The sequence below is a fragment of the Dermacentor andersoni genome, chromosome 9 (assembly GCF_023375885.2).
Source record: "Dermacentor andersoni chromosome 9, qqDerAnde1_hic_scaffold, whole genome shotgun sequence".
Taxonomy (NCBI): Eukaryota; Metazoa; Arthropoda; class Arachnida; order Ixodida; family Ixodidae; genus Dermacentor; species Dermacentor andersoni.
The window spans coordinates 25946014-25970000 of NC_092822.1; the positions used below are offsets into that span (position 1 = coordinate 25946014).

General features: G+C 46.7%; 3 protein-coding genes across 3 annotated transcripts in view; 2 read left to right on the plus strand and 1 right to left on the minus strand.

Annotated features, from left to right (window-relative positions):
- LOC126527343 (uncharacterized) overlaps positions 1-5040 on the plus strand; it is a 23730-nt gene extending 18690 nt beyond the window's left edge. The window contains exon 5 of the mRNA XM_050175138.3: positions 4950-5040. The gene's annotated coding sequence lies outside the window, so the exon portion shown is untranslated. The remainder of the gene's footprint in view (positions 1-4949) is intronic.
- On the plus strand, positions 4962-18823 carry LOC126527344 (uncharacterized). The gene is made up of 7 exons (XM_050175140.2): positions 4962-5061; positions 7031-7252; positions 10038-10205; positions 11106-12110; positions 12789-12868; positions 15768-15811; positions 17592-18823. Coding segments are annotated over exons 1-7 (1866 nt in total). The 5' UTR covers positions 4962-5059; the 3' UTR covers positions 17937-18823.
- A 2353-nt stretch (positions 18824-21176) lies between these two features.
- LOC126527342 (uncharacterized) overlaps positions 21177-23987 on the minus strand; it is a 53956-nt gene continuing 51145 nt past the window's right edge. The window contains exon 24 of the mRNA XM_050175134.2: positions 21177-21350. Within this exon, the coding sequence (XP_050031091.1) occupies positions 21232-21350 (119 nt within the window). The 3' untranslated portion in view covers positions 21177-21231. The remainder of the gene's footprint in view (positions 21351-23987) is intronic.

The window sequence follows — 23987 nt, forward strand, 5'->3', positions numbered from 1 at the left end:
CACCAAGCTGCATCAGCCCTTGTGACGTAGCTTTGTGTTTCTTGTCCTTGTCTTAGTCGTGCTGCATTTTTATCCAAGTCTACTTATGAGTACCCACTCACGTTCTGCTTCACTTCCACTCAAGCTCACCAGTGCTCGCTCACGTTCATACTTGCTATGTGAGTATGAACTCATGCTTTTCAAGCGCAATGTGAATATGCCAACCTATGCTCGATGCATCTGCTTTTTTTATGTGTGGCGTGTTACATGTGTGATGTTTTGCTGCTTTGCTAGTAAGTGCCAAGCTTTCTCTATGGTCCGATGTATAGCTTTAGTAACGTGATTAGATATGCGAACAGAGCGGCCAAGAACACTTTTTACCTTGAGTTACCAATTTATGCAGTACAGTCAACGTCCGATTTTTCGGGTTCTTTAGGGACCCTGAAAACCACCGATAAATCGGGCAGTCAGAGAGAAAAAAAAACGAATGCCTGCCTTTTACTGCTCTTAAGGGCTCAAATCGCCACACGCACGTCCGAAGTAGCTCTGAAGGCCTGCCAGTACACTGAGGCATATCCGTGTTCATAGCGTGGCCGGAGATGGCAAGTGCACGTGTGTATGATTAAGGGTTACACATACGCACACACACACACTGCATATCGGGACAGTTGTCCCTTTCCACTCCTGGTATGCTTCAGCGCAATACATGGCATATGCTTCACCGCGTAACACCGCTGTATTGCGACGAAGCTGACTCGGGAACCGGCATAGTGCAACGCGTCGTGCTTACCAGTGATGTTCCGTGCAGAGAATGTTCCCTTTTTCGGGGAATTTTCGGCAACACTTTTGGACGAAAGGGAATCCTTGCGATGTTGCAGGGAATTTTAAGATTGATGAAGTAAATATTAGAAATGATCAAAATGGCGGTGGTAGTGGTTTCGAGTAATGCCGTTTCGGACCTGCGCGCTCACGGCAAGAAGTCCGGAATATCGGATGGCGAAGGGTTATTGCGTGCGACAATTCGGATGTTCTTATATACGTTGAGTCTATGAGTGCAGTGGCGGTGCCGCGAATGTGCCTGAATTATCGACCATGTCCGAAATTTCGGTCGTCGGAAAAATCGGTCGTTAACTGTATTCCCCCCTTCCCAAATTTCTGCAGTAGCGTACAGCCTGCGCCCCCCCGGGCCCGGTCACTTGCGTGCCCCCTCCCGAAAAAAAAAAAAATTATTAGCTACGCCACTGCCCAAAACGTAAACTATAGTTACATTAACAGTGAAATTGGACCTGAGGCGGTTGAACCGTGGGACAATTCTTACGCAGTGGTGCTGCCCGCATATACGCGGCATAATGGAAACTGGGGCCGCAAAAGCAACGATATTTTTGTTTCTACTATCGGGATCTGAAACCCAGTGAGGCTTTCAGCGAGCCAGGCGAATTGAACAGATTTGAAGCATGCTCACCTGCTGCCGACACCGTCACGTGACGCGAACGCGGTCCAATGGGAGCTCAACAGGCAGGCCCGATAGGGCGAATGAAGAGCCAACAGGCGACCGTTGCCATTTTGCCTAAAAATAAATCTGCATTAAACAAAAAAACGCAGCTGCTGCTAATGCGTTGCCATTCATGCGAGTGCTGCCTGTGTTTCGTATTGTTTTGCCGAAAACCTTTCCACCGTGCGATACCGAGGGAGAGCCTGGACTCGTAAACGTCACGGGATCCTCGCACGGAGCTTTCCGTCAAATCACGAACCCTAGTTTCTCGCCTCCGGCGAACGTAGGGCCGTCGTAAGTTGCATGCCGTCTCGTTATTTCCCCCAGCGCTGAACAATCGAGTCGTTGAGGCATAGGTAGGCAGGCTTAAAACTACTGCCATTCGATCGAGGCCCACTCTTGATCGAGCGGCCGTGCTTAAACATATAACCGCTAGCCAACGTCCGTTCGATGACGCGCTGAGGCGTCACACAGTGTGCACAGTGGCTATAGTTCCGTGAGCCTTTTGTTGAGCAGTTAGTATCGTGTAGCGTCTGATGCACCGGCTGAAGGTCGTTAGGAAATAAGATACGGACTAAGCAAGCACACATTGCACAATAGCCTTGCGCATTACGATGTTACATACTACAGGTACAAGCGTGATAATTAGTTATTGAGTAAGCAATAAATATTCTATACTGTGATGGCTTCCCATGTTTCGTTGAATAACCACGAAACGCGAGAGAGAAAGCAGATGGAAAAGCTGGGGGTGGCTGCAAGATAGTTCGGCCCTCCAATGAAAATTCCTCCGCACGCATAGCTAAGCATATGTTTATTAATTTACATGAACGCTTCTTATGGTAAACAGATATGTTAAAATTTCAGCCGTGTAATTTTCCGGCGATATTGGAACAGAGTTACTTTCGCTATTGCGTTGGTAGGAGAATCAGGCTATCGAAACTTCCAAAATATGAAACGTATACAGCGCATGCTTGGACCACAACTTTCAAAGCGAAGCTTTCTTCACCTCTTCCTTCTACTTTTCCACTTCTGCTGCTGCTGCTGCTGCTGTTGTTGTTGTTGCAGCTGCTGCTGCTGCTGCTGCTGTTGCTGTTGTTGCTGCTGTTGCTACTGCTGCTGCTGTCACTGTCTTGCACGCCGCGTCGGCAGGCGGTTCAGATCGAACCCGGGGCACGGGAGAGAGTAAAGGCAATGCTCGTTTGGACCTTTTCATCGCGTCATCACAATGCCTTCTTGACAGCTGTAATTATCTGTGACCCCCGGAAAAATCACAGCAGAAGCCCCAGCGCTTACCTTTGTGCTACGTGCAACAGTCCAGAGGGGAGGTAGACAGAATAATGAGTGGAGAGGTGAGGTAGAGAGAGGAAAGAGAGAACAGGTAGAACCGACGCAGTTCACGAAACGAGTGAATAACAGCTTTGCCATTCTTCGCTCGCATTTGGCATACATGGTTGTGAAAAATGGCGCAAAACAACGTTTCAAGCAAACACGTCTCGCCTGTGTGTTCCGTGTACTACGCAGACAAACAGCAGGGGTGCACGCAAGGTATCATTCCACATCAACTCGCCAATCTCGTATTGTAGTAAACGTTGAAGAAATTAAATCTTCACCGCCGAAATCACCGCTAATTATATCGTCAATGGAAGCAAACGGTATAGAAAGCTTCGCTTACATCGATTCCCACAGCGCGTTGGATCCGCATATTTTTTTCTTATGTTTTTGTATACAGAACGGGTCACAAACTATCGGCGCGTATTCTGACTCTGGTGAAATGCACAATTTAGATGCGAGCATTTTTAATTCACAAGGTGGTTTCTCCAACTCGTGCCACAGAGACCCAAGCTATCGTGAAGCCGATGCACAGACGTGTTGCGAGTAAAGAAATAATAATAGAAAAATAAGAATGTGCCAAAGGAAGAAGCTCATATACATATCAGCGTAAAGGATAGACACAGACAGGGGCAAAAAAGAAGGGACAACGCAATCTTATAACAAATATCACTTGAAATATGCGCCTCATATCCAATAATCTCGTAGATCATTGATCTAGTGTAAACATCTGTGTTTCGTATGTGTTCCCGTATGGTCATACGAGTTTATCCGATATCTGGCCAGGGACGTAAGCGGAGGGGGGGGGGGGGGGTCACACAGAGAACCCCCCCCTCAGTCCTCCAAAACTCTATGTACCAGAGACACAAAACTACATGCGACAATAGCCGGCCACGCCCCCCTCTCCTGCCGCGTACCCCCCCCCCCCCCCCAAAAAAAAAAAAAAAAAAAAAAAAATAACCTGGCTACGCCACATTATATATAGGATGTTTCAGCGAGCGCTTTCAAAAATTAAAACAAAAACTCTCTGTGTCAGATAGAATAATTCTAGTCACTGAGCTGGTACGCTTGAAGAGGCGGACATTACTTGAAAAATAAAATAGCATAATAGGCTAATTAAAAATATCACAAATGAAGTTTTAGCGAATTACCTCTTGGCACATATTGCCATGTGCAAATTCTAGCGGGAGAGGCACATCAACTTCAAAAGAGTTGTGTGCATGGCACCATGTACGAGATATGCGCCGCCAAACTTGCGATAAAAAGGCACTGTCGTTCCATTTACTTTCATAACAAAGCATCGTTTTATGCATTGAAGCACAAAAGTAACTGGAACGCCAATGCATTTCTCCGCAATGTTCGGGAATTAATATCTCGAAACTGGAGTCATTTTCAGAATTCGTTCCAAGTGGATCCGCCTTGCGAACGCCCCGGCTAGAATTTGTAAATTTCTATATGTGCCATAACTTAATTAGTGATATTTTTGTTAATTAGTCGATTATGCATTTCAATTTTTCAGCAAGTAATGTCCTCCTCTTGGAGTAGACCAGCTCATGAATTAGATTTGTGTTATCTACCACAGGCAATTAAAAAAAATATGGGATGTCGTTCGCTGAGACACCCGGTATATGCCTCCTAAGGAAGCGCTATAAACAACATCAACAGGCTGGATTCACCGCACAACCTGTCTGTATATGCCATTTGTATTACTTGCCTCGATTTCCTTTTTCATTGCGTTTTGCTTCTTTTTCCTATAATTTACTCTTCGTAAATGAAGTTTAACTAAACAAGCTGCATATTTCACCAGCAAACCCTGAATTGGAAAGTCGATAGTTGTCTGTCTTGTCCCGTTTTCGGGTGCTTGTCTGGCATTTTTTTTTTTTTTTGCCGTAACAATATATGTATTTTTTTTTCAGTGTGTGACACTTACAGCTCCGATGTTCGCGTAGCTTTATCTACTGCGAACAAATTTTTTTTTGAATGAGTAAAGGCAAGGCGCAAAAGACCAGGACTGAGGAAGGACACAAACGATAGTACCGGTGTCGTTTGTGTCCTTCTTCAGTCCTGGTCTTTTGCGCCTTGCTTTCACTCATTCAAGCATGAAGCAACTAGCCCAAGCAAGAGTTTTACTGGAACATTTTTTTTCCAGGGTCTCTTTAAAGGGAGCGTTACGTCCTGCACGCCGTATTCAAACGCATCGGAGACGTCAATCAGGGTTCATTGGGCCTCGTCCGCCTCGAGGCAGCAACAGCCCTGTACATGTACGTACCTCATTCTATTATAGTCAAGCATTGAGCGATAAGTAAAAACGCCTTTCGACCGTTGCTAGGTGGCGGACCAATCTTTATTAAAAAAAAAAGACTAATTGATTTTGCGTATTTGGAAGGAGATCCCCAAGAAGGTTTCGTTAAATACGGACTTTCGTTATATCGAGATAATATTCGAAGCGGCAAAATTTCGACCATTATGTATTAGCTGCGTTATGACATTTTCTACGCAAACATCTGAAAACAGTAAGAAAATCGGTCGTATGTAAGTGGTCATTTTTTTTTCAATTCGTCAAACAATCAGACACAGGTAAATGTTTAGAGGGTGGAAGCGAGCACGAAATTAACAAGGAAGACACTGCGCAGGTAAACACTTGTCCTGTGTCCTCCATGTTGTGCTCGTTTGGTGCTATAGCTTGGACTAAGATCTGGAACTGGAACCGTAAGCTAAAGTCACTGGAAGTTCCAGTGACTTTACCTTGGACGAGTGCCGACGGGATGCCCGGTTATACACAGTATTTCTTGTCAGAAATAGACGAGCACGAAATTGACAGGGAGGACACAACCTGCCCAGTGTCCCTCTTCATTCCTGTCAATTTTGTGCTCGTTTTCTCACTCGAATTACGTGCCAGCTCGACCAGCAAAGCACAGTGCTAAGTCAGACACGTAGAGACAGGCAAAAAATAAACGAAACGCATTAATTGATCACTGAGATATAATAAAATTGAAATTAGAAAGCAGCTTCGAGAATGCTACGAGCCCTGAGGAGGACCGGGGTTTATTTCTGCCAAGGAATGTCCGTGTACGACTAAGCACCCGTCAGAGACTCGCCCCAAACTAGCACCAAGTTTCCTTCTGGTAGCCTATTTGCGAACCATAACGGGTATATCGTGGCATGCTCTCTCAATAACAATAACAAAAAAAAAAGAAAAGAAGTAGAAGAAAAGAGAACTGAGCGCACCTTTTTGTTTGTTTTTTTTACTTTGAAGTTGAATTGTATTGCTTTCCTTTTACAAGATATAAGAGGTAGCAGCCACAGAAAAGGTACGCATCTGCCACGTATCGCTAGGCAATCAGACAGTAACAAAGTGGTACGCGAATCTGCTTATCCGTAGTTCCCTTTACTTAAACATCAAAATCAATCTTAAGAAAGATGCGTAAACACTTTTGTACGTTCAAACACAAATATATACCTTTGTATATTTCAGACAGCGCTAATACAGACAGTTTACTATACAGGGGATATTTATGGGTGCACGGGAGGAAAGAAAATGTCTAGGAGATGGTGCCACGTGGCAGTTTTGAAACCAATCGATAAAACTAAAGATATAAAGAACATTTTCGCGGGAAATTAGCCCCCACTACGCGAAGCGCACGCGGTTATTTGTAGCCGCCAAGCGCGCGGCGAGGGCTGATCGTGACGAAGGTGTAACTAAGGCTTACCGCATACCAAGCGATGGCTGAAAAGTTGTGGGCTGATCATGACCAAGGCGTAACTAAGGGCTACCGCGAACCGCGCGATGCCTGAAAAGTTGTGGGCTGATCATGACCAAGGCGTAACTAAGGGCTACCGCGAACCGCGCGATGCCTGAAAAGTTGAGGGCTGATCGTAACGAAGGCCTAATTAAGGGTTACCGCGAACCAAGCGATGCCTGAAAAGTTGAGGGCTGATCGTGACGAAGGCGTAACTAAGGGTTACTATAAACCAAGCGATGCCCGTAAAGGTTCGGCCACCGTGTGGGGTCCATTTCCCAAGAGTCATCGCGTAGATGGGTCTTGAAGGAAAGAAGGGACTGCGTCAGAGGAGGCTGGCTTGCCGAGGCTAAGCCGCCTGACGTCGTACTCGCTCCAGGTATTTTTCCTTCTTCCGGCCACGTATGGGTACTGTTTCCATCGAGTGACAGTGTCTATACATACAGTTACGGTCGCCGCCATACTGTGTGCTGCTTTCGTGTCGTTGCAGGCCCGTGTCGAAAGGCACAGCCAATGTCGGCAAACGCTCGCTGCCCCGCCTGGCGGAGCTCTCCGAGTTCCCCCCGTTGGGCGAGGCCGAGGCGAACGCGCCGTCTGAGCCGATGTTCGACGAGGAAGGCATCATCGAGTTCGTGCGCGAGTTGTACGGCTTCGTCCGTTTCAAGCGGTATCCGAGCGAGAGCGCCTGCTTCCACAGGGACGACGAAGCCAGGTAACCACAGAGATGGCGATGACGTGGACGCTCGCTAATGCCGTCGCCTTTGAATCGGGGTGGCGGCCAACCAGCAGCCTAGTCTGTTTTTGAGCTACACTTACGTGTTACGATATCGTAATTTACAATTGCAGAAGGAAACAAGCAATCATGCCAGAGAAGGCAGAGCGGGAATTAACTGCAATTTTATACCGATATGTATAATACATTACACTGAAAAAGAAAGAACTGGGTCAGAACTTAGCTCCCCTAACTCTAGGACTATGCTATCGCATACTCAGATTGTGAAGTCTTGACAGTTGCGCGCGCGTGTCAGAGGAGATCTTGAACGCTTATCAAAGTGACTTTTTTGTACCTCGCATGTCTTTACAAACTTATGATTTCGAGCACCACTGACGCACTCGCGTGCACTCAACACACCTCGAGCGTTCTGTTAGATACCTACAAAGTGGGTAAGTGCACATATAATGTTACAAAGATATGCGTGACCGACGACGGGATCGAACCTCTGTCTTTCAAGCACAGCAGCCCAATGCGCTAACCGTTAGGCCACGTTCGTGCCAAAGCAGCGCTTCGAAGCGTCTGGCGCTCACGCCACGTGACAGTTCCTCGCATTCTTTGCTCGTGGCAGCTTTCCCTTTGTTAGACTACACTACCTTCGGGATCGGTCGATATTTTCTCTTAGATACCTCCTAAGCGGGTGAATTTCGCCTATAATGCTATTGCATTATTAAGAAGAAAGGGCAATCTAGCATTCTGCTTTATCTCGTAAATTTACGAGTGCCTGTGGCGATTACGCCTCTTTCCTCCCTTTCTTTCCGCCAACAGTCTAATCGTCTCTTGATTTTTTTTTCTCACGCTTGGGTTGCCACGCGGCACAACGTCGGTATGAAACTAAACATAAGCATGCAGGTCCATTTCGTAGAGATACTGCAACCGTGACTTATAGAATGCGTTATCCATAATACGTCTTGCTGATCTCCACTGATGACCGCTTAACGCTACAATCGACTTTGAACCCAAGAGCTTTTCAGATGTTAACTTTCGCTACGATTCTGGCTGGCTTGGACATCTTAGCACTCCGGCCAGACGCATTTCTGGTTAACATTCCCGCCTTCTCGCTTTATTTCCTCCTCCTCCTCTTTCTTCTTTTCCTCCTCCTCGGTAAAATGCGCCGAGTCGTCCTTGGACTGTTTTCTACAGCAGATACAGGTCTCGCACTGTTGCGAATATTTATGCCTGTATGTTTTTGCAGCTCACGGTAGCCAGGTCGGGACTTAAGAGACAAGGCGCTGTTATTTGTCTTCTTGTACAACTTCTGAGTGACACGTGGTGAGCGTTGCCTTTGGACCGTTATTGATCGTTATCTGACTTCACACAGAAATGAGTTACCGGCTGGACGTGAGTGTGCGAGTGCACCTGCAAATGATGCACGTCGACGGATTGTAGGTTTAACGGATACTCAACTTGCGCTGAGCACATCCAAATATCTGGGTACGTTTCTTGGTTTCTTTTTTTTTTAGAGCTAATCGGAGGGAGTGTATAGCCACCCTTTGTTCCAATCAGAGATGACCAAGATGACGAATTCGACCGTGGGGCGGATATGCGACACTCTTTGGTCGCGGATGATGCGACGATTTTATTCCAATTCTTTTCGTAACTTCATGCCTCATCAGGGGTTCGATACTGGCGCTACGCTTACGTCATCACAGTAATCGGCCGGGCGAGTGCTGTAGATGACAACGAGGGAATCGAAGCGACCGATAGGAATTGTTACATTATACCAGCCTACCAGAATATGCATGCCTGGTACATTATTCTTTCAAATCTTTCAAAGCCGTATTGCTATATTTGGTGAGGTTCACTATTGACTACTATCGGATAGAGAGAGAGAGACAGAAAGAAACGTTTATTATTCGTAACAGTGTCCCAAGCGAGGTATTACCCTACGGTGGGAAGGCTCCTTAGTCCAGGAGCCCTCTGGATTCGACTGTGCTGTTGGCCCTGGCGACGAGTTTAATTAAAAGAAAAATTAAAACCACACTCATTTCAGCATTCTACCCCTTTAAGATAAACAGCCGGAGAGCTTCTGTTCCTACTTGCCTAAATTTCACTACTTTTGTTCAATACTTACTAATCAGCTCGGAGACAACGGAAGAAACAAAGTTAGAAGAACATGTGGGACGGGCGATGTCTAACAAATGAAATGTATTGCATCCTTCTGACTGTGTGTCTTCCGTTGTTTTTGCACTGATTAAGTATGCGTCCTTTCCAATTCGCCCACCTTTCTACCTTATTGTATTCCATACCATGGTTTCACGAGTACGATGATATCGGATAGACAATTTGTACAACCTTAAAGCGGGAGTCTGGATTAGAGCCTGCCTGTGCTGTGGCCCATGGGGTCTTCGGGGTCGAGGTCTCCTGTGCAGACGACCGTCGTCTCGCGTGGCGGTGTTCTCTCGGCACACGTCAATTACTTCAGCCAGATGAGTATATACAACGATCAGTACGTAGGAGCCGTATGTAGTTCTCACAGAATGGACGAGTGTCCAGTAACCTAGCGGATAGCGTGCTTTCCTCTCTTCAGCGTTGCTTAAGTAACGGATTTGGGATTTTGGGACAGCCGGTTCGAACGTGGGACGTCTTCCCACGCTTCTGTATGAATAACAAAAAATCTTCCAGTTGACACCAGACGTGGAGATTTGTCTGCCTGTTTCGCTGCGTTATGTACGCAGAAGACGTCGGAGCAAAGTCACCCGCGCGCTCTCGCATTGTCTCGCAGGTACTTGGGTCGACGCGTGGAGCACGCGACGGACGTGTTCAAGGTGGGGGACGTGGCGCGGTTCGACGCCCTGCCCAACCAGCGCGCCCAGGGCGTGGCCAAGTGGCGCGTCACCGCCTTCCACTACGTCCAAGGGGTGCCCGGTTGGGCCTCGCCGAAGCCGTGCAGGTGCGCGCGCTGTGAGAAGAGTACTATGTTTCGTTTCGTTGGCGTTTCGTTGACCGCTCTCTGCCCGAAATGTAGCGAAGCAATCGGAGTTATAGTCACGAAATTGTTTAGAACGACAGGATGTACATTCCCGCGTGCCGTTGGCAGCAGGCGCATAAAGACAGGTAAAACCAAGAGTTTAAAACACGCTGACAAAATGAGTGAATGAATCATATGCGTTCATATTTAAGACCATGTCGCTGCATGGATGCCTCTTGGGGGACAGCCTGGAAGCCACGACACCGGTGGTTGTCCGTAGGTCAGCTTTACGCCGGTTGTTATTGTTTATACAAGTTTTGTGATCGAGTCACCCTGCCGTGTTCTTGTTCGTGACGTCAGCGTCGGTGTCGTACCTCGTAACCGAGCGAACGAGCGCAGCGAAAAATTAGAGCCAACGCGGAGCGCAGCGAGCGAAGAGAGCGCAAGGAGGAAAGTGGAGAAAAGGGTATGGCGAAAGCACGAGAAAGGGCGCAAGACGGGACTATGGCGATGATGGCTACGAGATGGCGCCAGGTTAGCGCGCGGGTGCCTCGATGCGCTCAATCGCCTCCGCTCCGTTCGCACGCATCAAGACACTCTTAAGGCACTCTGCGTGTCGTCTGTTCACCAAAGCGCTGCATGAGCGGAGGTCTGTCTGCGACAGTTGCTGTGAATCGCGCCCGCGCATCAACATTGCGCTGCCTCTCGCAATCTCCCGATTAGCAAAGCAGTCGCGCCACACTTCGCTCCGTTTGGAACGTGCCGCACGAGACAGATTGTCCGCGCCAGCAAATATATCGCGAAATGAAAACACGTATAGAGTGCGCTCAACTTTCGCATTAGGGAGTATCGTAATCGCCGGTGAATTTTCTCTTTGTGCAGGGACTGGGTCAGCCACGTAGACGACAAATCGCGCGAACTGACGGGTTTGCAAGGCGTCGTGGATCGCGTCAAGTCGGAGTACGGCTTCATCCGGATGGGACCCCACTCGGCGCCGTCGGCCTTCTTCCGCGTCAGCGTCCTGGAACAGTCCCTGGAGAAGGCCGTCGAGGACGTCAGCGAGGTGCTCGCCGTCGGCGACCTGGTCCGCTTCGACGCCGAGCTGAACCTCAAGGACAACACGACGGCCAAGTGGTGGGTCACGTACGTCCGGCCCGTCTCGGCTTCGAACCCGGCTGCGACTTCGCCTCGGCAGAAGGAACTCGGCAAACTGTCCGGCAGAGATGGCCCTAAAGGGACTAGCGGGGGGCCTCGCAAAGCGTCCGTCGTCCGCGACAGCGGCGACTCCGGCGACTCGTCCGACGTCGACCAGAACTCGTGGCCGCCGCTGAAAGGAAGCGAGAAGAAGATACTTCCCTGGAGCTACGCCCGGTGCGCGGCCAGAGCCGTGACCTCCGAAGGCGTCACCGCGCCAAACACTTCTGCACCGACGAAGGCGCTTCCAGCTCCGCCATTAATGCCCACCGTTTCGAAGAGGACGCCTTCCCTGGCTAGGCCGTCGGTTCTCGTGTACCGCGGCATCAGAGGAATTGTGAATTGTGTTGACGGTGGCGCTGCGATCGAATGCGAAGTCAGGGAGCCCACCGGTGCGAGGCGGGTCAAACTGGGAGACGACTGCCCGTTTTACCGTAACGGATCGCGTTTGGACGGTGGCGGAGTCGCCAAGGCGCTCAGCGAAGGTGACGAACTGACCCTCGACTACGTCGTGTGCGCGGACGTCGCGTCCCCGAAGAATGCGGACGTCCACTGTTACCTAGCTTGGCAAGGAGAGAGGCCGATCGATGTGCCTAGCTTGAGCGTGGAGCTGCTGAGGAGAGTGCTGAAGACTGGCTGCGACCAGAAGGGCGAGAAGACTGCCGACACTGACGTCCAGAGGGACCGCACGAAGTGAGTGTAGCAGCCCTGCAATAGGGGGCGGCACTTTCGTCTTTAAAATTGGACTTCGATCGTCATTGAACCCAGTCCGCACTAAAGTTTTCAAGTGCGATAGAGGCAAGGCGCGTATGCGCCGATGTTCGTTGAGATCGTTGATTGCAAGACCGGAGGTTGTGGCGGATGTGCGACGGTTGACGCTTTTGATTATCTCAAGGGAGAGGTATGACCAAAGAGTTCTACCACGATGTTTAGATGTGAGCATGAGGCAGTGATGGGGTGAAAGCACAGTGTTTTATTTCCTCAAAACGATAGGACCATCCGTCCCCATTATTGTCTCCTAAGTTGTCTAGATGGCCGCAGGTTCGGCAGCTGGCGGCGGCCATACTGTTTACAGTGGATGAGGATTGCAAAGCCACCGCGCGTTCAGGTTTAAAAGCGCAGTATATTGCATCGGTGGATGGGAATCCTCTTCGACAGCGTGATTGTATTAAGGTACACCTTCGTGACGTAGCTATACATGAACTACTACCGACTATGACCGAATACTCTTTTATTCGCTGTACATTAACATTGGAGTTTCCAGTTTCTAACCTCGGAACACTCCTTCTGCATGTTTCCCTATGTATTACTCCTGTTTTATCGCTAATGAAGATTGATTGATTGATTAATTGATTGACTGTTTCACTACAGAGCGAAGAAAACAAAAGATCGTCGTGGATCAAGCGAGAGTGGTTCTGAGAGCTCGGACGAGGATGGCTCGGGCCTTGTTGGTGAGTAAAGGGCTGCAGGTGACGAAACACAAGAGTGTGCTTCGCTGTGGCTTTAGTTAATCGGTCACGTTGTTCCAGTTGAATGTGGTCAGTTAAGATGGAGGTAAATCTCAGCCCTCTAACATAAATTAAAAAAAAAAAATATCTTCCTAACGTATGCAAACATTCCCTCCGCCGTTCTCATGCGCGCCAAAAAAGACTGTATAACTACGAAAACAAAAAATACTTGAAAACGGAAGTGATACCAGACGTAACTGGAAACTGATTAGACGGCTTCTTAATATGAGACAGTCTGATCTGGAAATCAGAAAAAAAAATTGTCCTCAGTGATCACGAATTCACCGTTCATACTGATGTTAGCGCATTTAGTGATCGTATACTGCTACTTCAGGTGATAGTATTCCGCCTAGAGCACTGCCAAGTATTTCACATAGCTCATGCTAACTTTATCTCCGCACCCTGTGTCGCCGCAAGAAGTCTGCAATGTTATTTGTTTCCGAAATCAACTGGACCTGGCCTTGATTCTATCAGACCTGCACATATGAGTCTTGTTTCTACTGACATCTCACCGTTCATTGCTGATATCATTAACAAGATGTTCCGTACCGGGGTATTTCCCAATTTCGTAAAATAGTTCCAGTCTTCAGATAAGGCAGTCGTTAAAATATTGTGACACGCTGACGAAGAAGATGTTTTAATCCTGGTCGGAAGAAGACGACGTTCTGGACTTCGCGCGCTGTCTACCATGTTGTCAGCTGCCACAGTTATTGTAAATATCTTGTAAATATACGTCTGACTGTTCTTAACCCCGTAACGATATTAAAAATTACCCTTCCATTTGTACCTTGCCATGTTTTGGCAAGGTTTTTGAAGAACTGATCTATACTCGTCTCATGGGCTACCTAAATAAGTCCTTATCAGGAGAAGGCTTATCACTCCCCTCCAGTTTGGGTTCTGACATGGCTATTCAACTGAGTTAGCGCTAGTTCACTGACAAAATTAAGCAAGCCATTGATCGGAGACTAATTGTAATGGTTATACTTATCGATTTGACAAAGGAGTTTGATGTACTAAATAGTTGCACTTTATTACATAAATCATAGCTATTCGCCGTTACTGGTCCACATCTCGAACTTTTTCGCAGCTACTTGTCTAATCGTTCTGTAGTTGTACATGTCAATGATCACTACTCCATTAATAAATTAATTACCGGCGGCGTTCCTCAATATTCCATCTTGGGCACGATGCTCTTCTTCTTATTCATAAATGACTTACTCAATGTGCTTACCAATTCAGACTGCCTGTTAAATGCCGACCGTACCACGTTGTACTCATCTCGGAACACACTGACCGCTCTGGAAGCTACAATTAATGCTGACCTCTCCAACGTCCACATGGGGTGCATCCTTAAATCAACTGCGTCCTTCAAGTTCCGTTAAAACAAGATTTATAATTTTCCCTAGTTCATCGAAAGTGATAGTAAATCCCAAAACGGTTTCTTTAATAACCACACGTATTTTTCCATAGCAGACAAGTTGAAATATTTTCGAGTTACCCTTGACAAACACTTAAAATACCACTGCCACGTCAATTCATTACTGAAAAAAAAAGTGTAATCTGGTATCCATGTTCTCATCAAAACATGTGCATATTTGGCGCCGAATATTCTTAGTTCATTATATCGCGCCCATATAGGTAGCTATGTAACGCACTGTTTGTCTACATGGAGAAACACATATTCTACTCACCTCAAGCATTTAGAACGCCTTCAAAATCGAGCAGTAAAACTCATGGCATTTAGTCCGTTGCCCTGTCATTCCCTGCCTCTTTAAAAGCATCTTCTTATTCTAACCCTTCGGCATTTACTTCAATATAAGCTTTCGCTTCTCATGTCTCGCTTTATTCATTATGACATACCTATAGGTCTCCTTTCTTTGTCACGTAGTTAACGCACACAAAACTATATTTTCTGAGCGGAATAACCTCATTTTACCCCAGAGCACATCAAATTATCGAAAGGTCTCACTCAGATTCCGTCGTAAAAGCAGTTTTGAATTCAATTTCTATAGAAACATTAAGATTACCTCTTCTTTGTATTAATTTAAGCGACAGTTAAAAAGAAGATTACTAGAACTGCCTGTTCTATTTTTTATTTTTTTGGACGCGTACAGGTCTTGTATTTGTAATAACTTTTGCAGTCTTCACGAATTGTAGAATGCATAAGTTATTTCACTCTTGCTTGTTTATATTCGTTTCATCAAATACTTTCGTGCTGTGTTGTTATTAAGTTCATAAAATATACGATCCTGCTATTGCGACTTTATGCTTCTGTTAGCTTATGACAATCACGTATTTTTTGTGAGCACAGTTCCTTACTTTATGATTTTATCTTGTTATATTGTAGGTATATATCAGTTTGTAATATGCAATCTATTGTTGGATGCATGCTGTCGCTGTTTATGTCATCACTTTGTATGCATTATGAAACTGGAGGTCTCCCGGACAGTTCTACTGTGGGACCTCTAGATGTACTGCTGAAAAATAGTATGCTAGTTTTTCCTTTTTCTCCTATAAATAATATTCAAACTTCATCAACAAGAACAACTACAAGGAATGACGAGTCTTGCCAAGCAGTGCTGCGGGGCTGCTTTTTCTTTCCATCCGCAGTTTTCGACAAACCGGAAAATAAACTGATTGATCGAGCTAGCGTGTCGTCCGTATTCAAGTGAACGTGAGGCGGGAGAAACGCTCTCAGTAGGCAACCGTCTTGTCTATTCGAATGAAAGTTTGCTAACTTTCAAAAAGGAAAAGTCAAATTTTGGTCACTGTTCGGAGCAAATTTCTGATTTAAGCCCGCTCCCTTTATCGCGTTTACTTTCTTTCTGTTTTTTTTTTTCAGGTGCAGTACCTGCTCCAAAGACGAGAAACACCCTAGTTCTCTCGGTAAGCGTGATTGACGTCTAAGGGCCAAGAATGGCTCACGTTCTTCGAGAAGCTGTGATTACAGCAACAAGCTGTAAAAAAAAAAAATCGAAAAAAAGACGTCCTTGTTCTCGCAAAGTGTGTGATCAAGACGACATGTTATGAACGATGTACTAGTACATTTCATTTTTCACATCGTGCAGAATATTTAAGAATTGCTCATGAAAGATAGCATAATTCCAGTCATTGAGCTGGATTACTCAAAGAGGCGCGCATTTACTTGCAGGATCGATCGAAATGCACAATCGAACAATCAGTATTATTTCACTAATTAACTTTCTTTTAATTACTTCACGGCACGTATTGCAATTCACGAATTGTAGCCCGTGAGTTCGCAAAGCATATCCAGAGCATCGTCGTCTGTCCTGCTTGCGTTTTATTTCCTGAAAACTGCCGCTCGCTACTTTCCTGTGAAGAACGCTGTGTCACGCTGATATCGCGCATCCCGTTCGCAACTTGAAACTACCGGGCGCGCAGCGCTAAAGAAAGTAAAGGGACGCCAGAGCGACGACGAATAATGTTGTGGGGACAAGGATACGCCTCAAAGGGTGCAGCCTATTTCATTTAGAGTGCATTTTTGACCTTCAAACAAGACAGAAGTTCACAGGAAGGTGAATGCATGATGTTAGTAACTGAGGTCGAACGAGCGCCGTCGCTTGTTTACAATTGTTTTTTTTTTTGTAGACTTATGTTTGTATGTTTGTGACATGCTTGTGGCGGAGTGTCCAACTGTGCATTGGGATAGCCAACTATTACGTCGCCTACCTTTCCACCGTTGTGCAGTGGGAAGCTTGGTTACGTATTGAAAACAAACAAACAGACAAACAAACAAACAAACAAACAAACAAACAAACAAACAAACAAACAAACAAACAAACAAACAAACAAACAAACAAAATGGATCCAACGTTTCGACTAGGGTACTCGTTTTCACTAAGGCCATGCATACCATAGATGTGTTACGTACATACCGTGGTATACATATACCATGCGATGCCATGTACAGATAACTAGCCTATAGTTATACATTTCCTTTGTTGCACATGAATCGGAAGTATACGCCTCTTAGAATCCCAAATACACGGCCCAGGTTAGAATGAAAAGAGAGAAAACGAGAAGAAAGTGTGAAGAACCACTACACGCACACGAACACGTTGCAAAGCGGAAGTTCACAGGAAAGATGGATATTTGGAGTTATGGACAGGCGGAGGAAGCAAGCAATGCTTCGAAGCCCGAACCAGCGTCTCGATGTGGCAGAATTTGTCTTCATCACTGCCACACCTGTTGTTGTCCTGAAGAAAACAAAGTCTCCCTTTGTCGAAGCGTTGGCTACAGGCTGAGACACTCCTTTGTTCGTCCACTGTCAAGCACACAGGTAGCGTCACTGCGCTAATCAGCACTGGATGAACGCTCTGGTACAGTCGAGCGCCTCTATACAGTGAACACGCTTTTACAACGAAATTGACCTGTATATCGACGGAATACTTCTGTCCCTGTTCTATCGTGAGCTGTGCGCTGCAGCTACCTTTACAACGAATTGCTCTGTGTAGCGAATGATTTCGAATGCCCCGAGAACTTCGTTACGAAGGCGTTCGACTGTATTTGGGACAGTCCTTCCGCCACACAGGAAAGAGTCACGCACGCCTTTTTATGCAATATATGTCTGCGGCACACGAACTTGCGCATAAACATGGTAGCGGAACGTTTGGGTCACAACCTCCTTCCGTTTCTACACTTTCAGGAAGATGCCTTGTCCAACATGGCGGAAATGGTCGCGAAGAAACTGTACGTGCTGCTGGAGGCCTACTACACTGAGAAACAGCGGGAAGAGAAGCAAAAGCAAGAACAGCTAGAGAAGCAACAGCAAATGCAACAGCCACAGCCACAGCCACAGCCACAGCCACAGCCACAGCCACAGCCACAGCAACAGCAACAGCCACAGCAACAGCGACAGCAGCGGCAGAAACAGCAGAGGAAGAACCCCGGTAGCCCGCCTGGTAGTCCTGCGCCCGTAGACATATCCACGACCGAGACCCTCTCCATCTGGAACCTTGATTCCGATGAAGCGCAGGTGACCCGCCTTTGAAAGGCTCCTGCTACTCGGCGAAGTCGAGTCGACGGCGCAACGAAAATCAGACACCCATCACATTGTGCGACGCAGGCGGGCCAGTGCCATCGTGCACAAGCTGTCTGTAACGCGAGCGTTAAAATGCGCGCCCCCTTTTTTTGGCAGGTCGCAGGAAGCGCTTCTTGGGTGTAACGTATTCCGGCTGCTAAGAACAAAGATGGAATCACTTAGGTCAAACGGGACTCTGTAGTGCATTGACTTAGGGTAAACGAAGGTGCTGGTTTAAGCCATGTGTTGCTCTGTACACTCGCTCCTCAACGAGTTCAATTTGTTTATTTCTCTTTCGCTTTTTTAAACGACGGCTACGACAGGGCGTTGAGAACGGCGCAGACTTCATATGCTGTGTTAGGCTGCAGTCTCTCGTGTTACTCTATGAAGCGGTAAGTTTGTTGAAGCTCGATCAATGAATGAAGTTTGTAGCTGACGTTTTCCTCCACCATCTAGTCTTCGTCTCATGGTACTTGGATTTGTTTCTTTTTTTTTTTCGAAGTTTCTCTACTGACAGTTTGCAGTACTAACTAGGCAAGGAGTAATCATTGTCTCTTAGTAATTGCGCTCGTGTTAAACAATATGCTACCATGTTACGTACAGCAAACATGATATGTACTTTCTAAACTACGCGAACCGGCCGGCAGTTCGTGGACAAAGAGCCATGCAGCAAGTCGATTACACTTACTATACGCGTGCTATTGTGCTCTGTATCGAACTCCTGAAGCAAATTACACACAGACCGAAATTTACGCGAATCCATGTTTGGCATTCCTGCGTATGCATCTGCACATTTACCGCGCAAATTGTGTACACGCTGAACGAGTTTATTAATAAACAGATGCTGAGCCGAGTGAGTGCCGTGTTTGATTATTTTCAGAGGCCTCTTAATCAACGATATCATCGTTGTAATCGTCCTCATCATCAAAGAACATTCTAAAATAAGTTTGCAGCATTAGGGGGGAGGGGGAGGGGGCGGAACCTATCCCCAAACAATAGTCTTGACCTGTCTTGCTGAATAGGTGGTGTCCAAACCCACACCCCATACAGTGGCGCCCTGTGGATTTCAGACGCGGATCTTAAAGGCTATGCTTTTGCTGGTTAAACGCGGCGGAAGCGATTTTGGGAGCCGGAAACCGGTCACAGACGTCGGGTTTGGGACACCACCTGTTGGGTTACCTTTCTTGAAAACTCTGCGCTTGCTACTTTTCTTTCAAGAATGCTATACCACGCTATGACGCGCATGATGTCCTTACCGTGGAAGTGCCGGGAAAGGTACACAAGATGATTATTGTTTGGGGAAAAAATAAAGTCCCGTAGGGCGCAAACTTCTCTCAGGACTGGTGACGTCCACATCACTCTCCACATACGCGTCGACCTCGAAGGCCACGCTCTTCCCCTACTGTAGTTGCCGGAAGCGACCGACGACGTACGTCATGACCGTCATTTCTTGGACAGCGTCTTGTTCCGTGGCTTCACTCGCGCCTTGTTGTTGCTGTCCGCTTCGCTCTTCATTTTTTTATCACCTGCCGCTTTGGAGCGGTCGATCCTGGTGCTCACGTTGGCGCGCCGTCATCGCAGCCAATGGCGAAGGGCGCAGATAACGACAGTTGAATCGTACGAGAAATACGGCTTTGTAGCTATAGCCGGTCGCCATGCACCGCTCGCGGTGAAGTTCGTTGCCGGGAACGTCGAACGCGGTCAAAGTCAAAACTGTCCAACGCGTGTGAAACCTTTCTGGGAGCTTCCAGGCCGTGCTTCCAGCCGCCGCAGCAGAATCGCCGTGCCACATCGCCGACTCTGTTCCTCGTGTCGACATCCTGCTAGCCCCGTCACCCTCATCGCTACGTTGGCTTCGTTGGCCGTTCGACAAAAAAAAATGTGAGAATTCCCTTAACTATTTCAAGCATGCCGTAAACCACGGATGATTGTGCGTGCGGTGTCCTTTGCGTTTAGTTACACGTTTACAGATTTTGTCGGTTCATGCCGCGTCCGTGTGGTGCTAAGGTGAAGCGTGTCTCGCGTCTTGTTCCGTGTACGCGGTTTCGAGCGAACCCGTTCTTTTCGTTGTGATATAATAGCAGATTTCGATGTATTCTACTTGACCGATAGGCTGGCTTTCGTGTAGCTTCACACATACTAGGGCGGCACGTTGTTTGACAATCGTGACACACCTGTCAGTGCTCTTTTCGCGACAAGCGAGGCTATACCGGCGCGAAACGCCGATGAACGTGGCATTGCGTTCGGTTTTTCCGAACGTTCGTGACATGCGACTGAGCATGCGACCATCCATTTTCGTTCATAATGGTAACGGCGCGATTACAACGACGACCGAGTGAAAGGACACAGGACGAGCGCTGACTCGCAACTATGTTTACTGAAACACACGTCAGGAGTGTAAGTGACTCGACTAGCCGATCGCATGGCCCTTTTTTTCCGTCGTCGTTTTGTTCGCGCTGTTACCATTATTGTGTACCAACTCGCCCAACTTTCCACTTCAGTACATCCATTTTCGGTCGACCGTGAATCTGTTACATCTTGATAACAGCGCAGAAAGAATGGACTTGCGTAGAAAACGCACGCACGCTTATTGGCAAGGGAAGGTCTCATTATGCACCCGCAACATACATGACAGACTCCGCGTCATGGGCGCTTTTAACATTATGTAGCCCAACCCAACACCTTACCGATAAATTGGGGCATACGCATGCTCTCCATCACGCACCACCTAGTAGAATGAGAGAAGTAGACACAAGGCCTGGATTAATAGTCTGGTGAACCTCTTCCCTTGCCTTTATCACTACACCGAGTAGCAAAGCTCAATTCGAGCTCTCTGCCGTCTTGATAATAAATTTCTCCTCTCTCTGAAGGGCGCAAAAGGCGTACGGACAGAGGGTCTCGATAAATAAATAAATAATATGGTATGCGGCGACGAATAATTTGGCAGTGAGGACTGCAGTACAAACTTGACGTTGCGAATACAGCAGCACATTTGCAAATGCTTAGTACCCAATAATTACGACGAAATTATTTCTTTTTTCGTCGGACCTTTTGTGCCTGTGACATTCGCTCACGGGTGTACTCGTGTACGTTTCCGATGGTGACATCTGCAGCCGTCGTGTGTGAAATACGTGTCAAGATAGAAGAAGCAGCCACTGACCCGAAGCGAACACTCGGGTGCAGGTAGGATGTTGGTAGGAAGAGGCCGGGTTTTGGTATAAATAAATATTCATTTATGATTGCGTTTTCGCGAGTTTTTTTTTTCTCATTCTTCTTGGCTGGTGGTGGCCCGTCTGCTCTTGTAGAAGCCGTAGGCGAACAGCGCCGCCACAACTATGCCGATGCCCACGAATATCATGAAGAAAGACAGGCCGGCGGCCTTCGCTGCAAGAAAGCAAAGACAAGGAATTTATTGATCTGCCGATTCGTCGTCAATATGATTTATAGTGCAAATCAATTCAGGGGGCAACGAGAGATGCCACATCACCGGAGCAGCGGCTCCCAATTATTTGGGTCACCTGGGGCTGTGGCTTGGTTTTTTGTTTGTTTAGTAACTGCGCAAACAAAAGTTTGTGTTCCAACCTGGACGCAGCCCGGGTGGAGTTGACGATGTAGCGCTACACAACCATGAATAGCTGGTGCGAGAATATGCTCGATGCTCAGCGGTCTCTTGAACATCGAGGGAGACACGAGAGGAAAATATCAAATCGAGCTAGATCGCTAGATTCTTCGTCTAGAAGCCTATCATTTTCTGTGTGCGAATATATGTCATTGTTTCCTGTGGGCCAATATGTTACTTTGTTGCGTAGAAAATTGCCTCCGAGGTGCCGGGCTGCTGCTCCTCAGTTTGAACCGCCCGTGCCGTAAGAGAAAGAGAGAAAAGAGAGGAAGCGTTGACGTAATCTCGCGTGATCTCCGTCTATGGCGCTCTCCGGGAATCAGCCTGTGGTGACGTCACAAAAGAGGTACCATATAGTCTACAGCAGGTGGCGCCACTCTGATTTTCCATTGGCGTCATTGCCTACGACAAGCTCTGTTCTCAATACAAAAGACGAATTTGTTATTACAGGAGTCTAATTTTTCCATCTATACTCTACTTAATATTTTCCTTTAGCGGTCCCTTTAAAAGACAAGTTGTAAACTTAGCTAATCTAGCTGTACTTGTAAATTGCAACTATGGGTTACCGGTAACGTCACGGCTTGATGCGATCAGACTAAGCCAGACAAGACACGAGAACGAAAGACAAGGTCGGAGTTTCCGCGCTAACTCTGTGTGACGTCATAATACTTGGATAGCATCTATTCGGCTCCAGGTGAATATTTCATTAATAAACAACAGTTACATTGCGTTTCAAAATGAACCGGAGGCCCCATGTCTAGTGGCATTATAGAAATTCTAGACGGTCCAAGCACGTGAAAATATGTGATGGTAACGGATTATGGTGACGTGCGGCGTCATGGTACTGCTGCGCTAGCCGGTGAAAAGCGGTCACCGGGAAAAACACAGTGCACACGTGACGATATGCACCTATACTGGCTAAGGTAACGAGCGTATAGATAGCTTTCACGTGACGTTTTTTTTATTGAAATGAATATTGGGAGAGGTTGGCGCCTTTATTGTGGCACCGGCTACTCCTTGTCACTTGGAAAGGAAACACATTTGCGTAAAAAGGGAGAATAGTGACACAAAATATGACACTCAGTAGAACACTGGAAGAATTTAAAATGTACAGTTCAACAGTACATGAATAGCAAAGTTCTGTGCATGAGTTCAGTACACGTACGCATATATAAAGACAGGTATTTTGAACAGCCAAAACACACAACACATGTAATACACTGCAAGTACAGAAGAGAATTATACATAATGCGTAACAGTTTCGATCACCACATAAATCAATTTTAAACTCAGAACAACATTTATGTTACTCATTTAGCGTATTAGGATAATCTGAAACTTAATATATTTTCCTAAAATGTTGGCGTCATCTAAAAACTTTTTCAGAGCAAGAATTGCTCTTTTCTGAAGGCCCGCATTTGGCCATGGGCCAAGTATTTTTTTTAGAGTGAATGGCCTTTTGTCTAATATCAACAAATATGCTTGCAGTACCCTTCGTTGTGGATCGTATTCCATGCACTCGAAGAGAAGATGATGAACATCTTCGTCTGGATGGCCACGATATGACGCGCCTTTGCCACCATGCTAGTAGCCATACAGTTTTCTACAACAGTCACTAGAGGGAACTCTGGCGCTGCACTCGTTCAACCACTGTGGGAGTGACGGGTAGCACACACAGATTTGTCTGATCTTCGTGCTTGTGGATTCAGTCGTTCTTGTAGCTTTGTTCATTACGCTTTATCTGCCTTCGGTTTCCCGAATGTCAGAGCAATCTATACTTTTCCAAATGCAGAAGACGCTGCGAACACGCACAATGTGCTACTATAGTCGGATACAACTTAAGTGTGCAGTGAAGCCCCGCCCACGTCCTCATAAGCGCCAGCCACTGTTCCTCCCCGAGGCTACAAATAGTTCGTACTTCAAGCTTTCCCTGTTACCTAAATAAGGCGGTAACCACAAAAATAAAATTATAAGCGCGTAATTTTATACGTTTTCACTCGTCTATCATAGGGAAATGGTGAAAGCCTAATTCCTTATTGAAATGAAAAAAAAAAAAAACGCTTGCTTCGCTGCATTAAGTTTCACTTCAATTGGCAGTGAAGCTTCATCAGTAAAACGGGCCCGGCAGTGAAATGAGCTGTACCGCGGGCTGTTGAAGAGTAAAATTCTCAGACTCCAAACACTTCATCCATGTCTGTTATACACCTCATCGCTTCTGCCGATGAAAAGAGTCTTCAAGAACAGCAGACACTCCAGAGGTATCAAGTACGACGCCATTTTGAAAAGGTCGCATGACGACGATTGTGTTTGCTTCTGTGATTGGCTGTCGGAGTAACAGAATCCCGCACGGTCCGTGTGCCTTGGTCGCCAACTGCTGTTCTTTTAAAAGTTGTATCCTACTA

Excerpts from the sequence above, each read along its gene's own strand:
- LOC126527344 (XM_050175140.2), top strand. Across the intron at positions 12,111-12,788 it reads GTCCAGAGGGACCGCACGAA|AGCGAAGAAAACAAAAGATC; the intron begins GTGAGTGTAGCA and ends GTTTCACTACAG. Across the intron at positions 15,812-17,591 it reads GAAACACCCTAGTTCTCTCG|GAAGATGCCTTGTCCAACAT; the intron begins GTAAGCGTGATT and ends CTACACTTTCAG.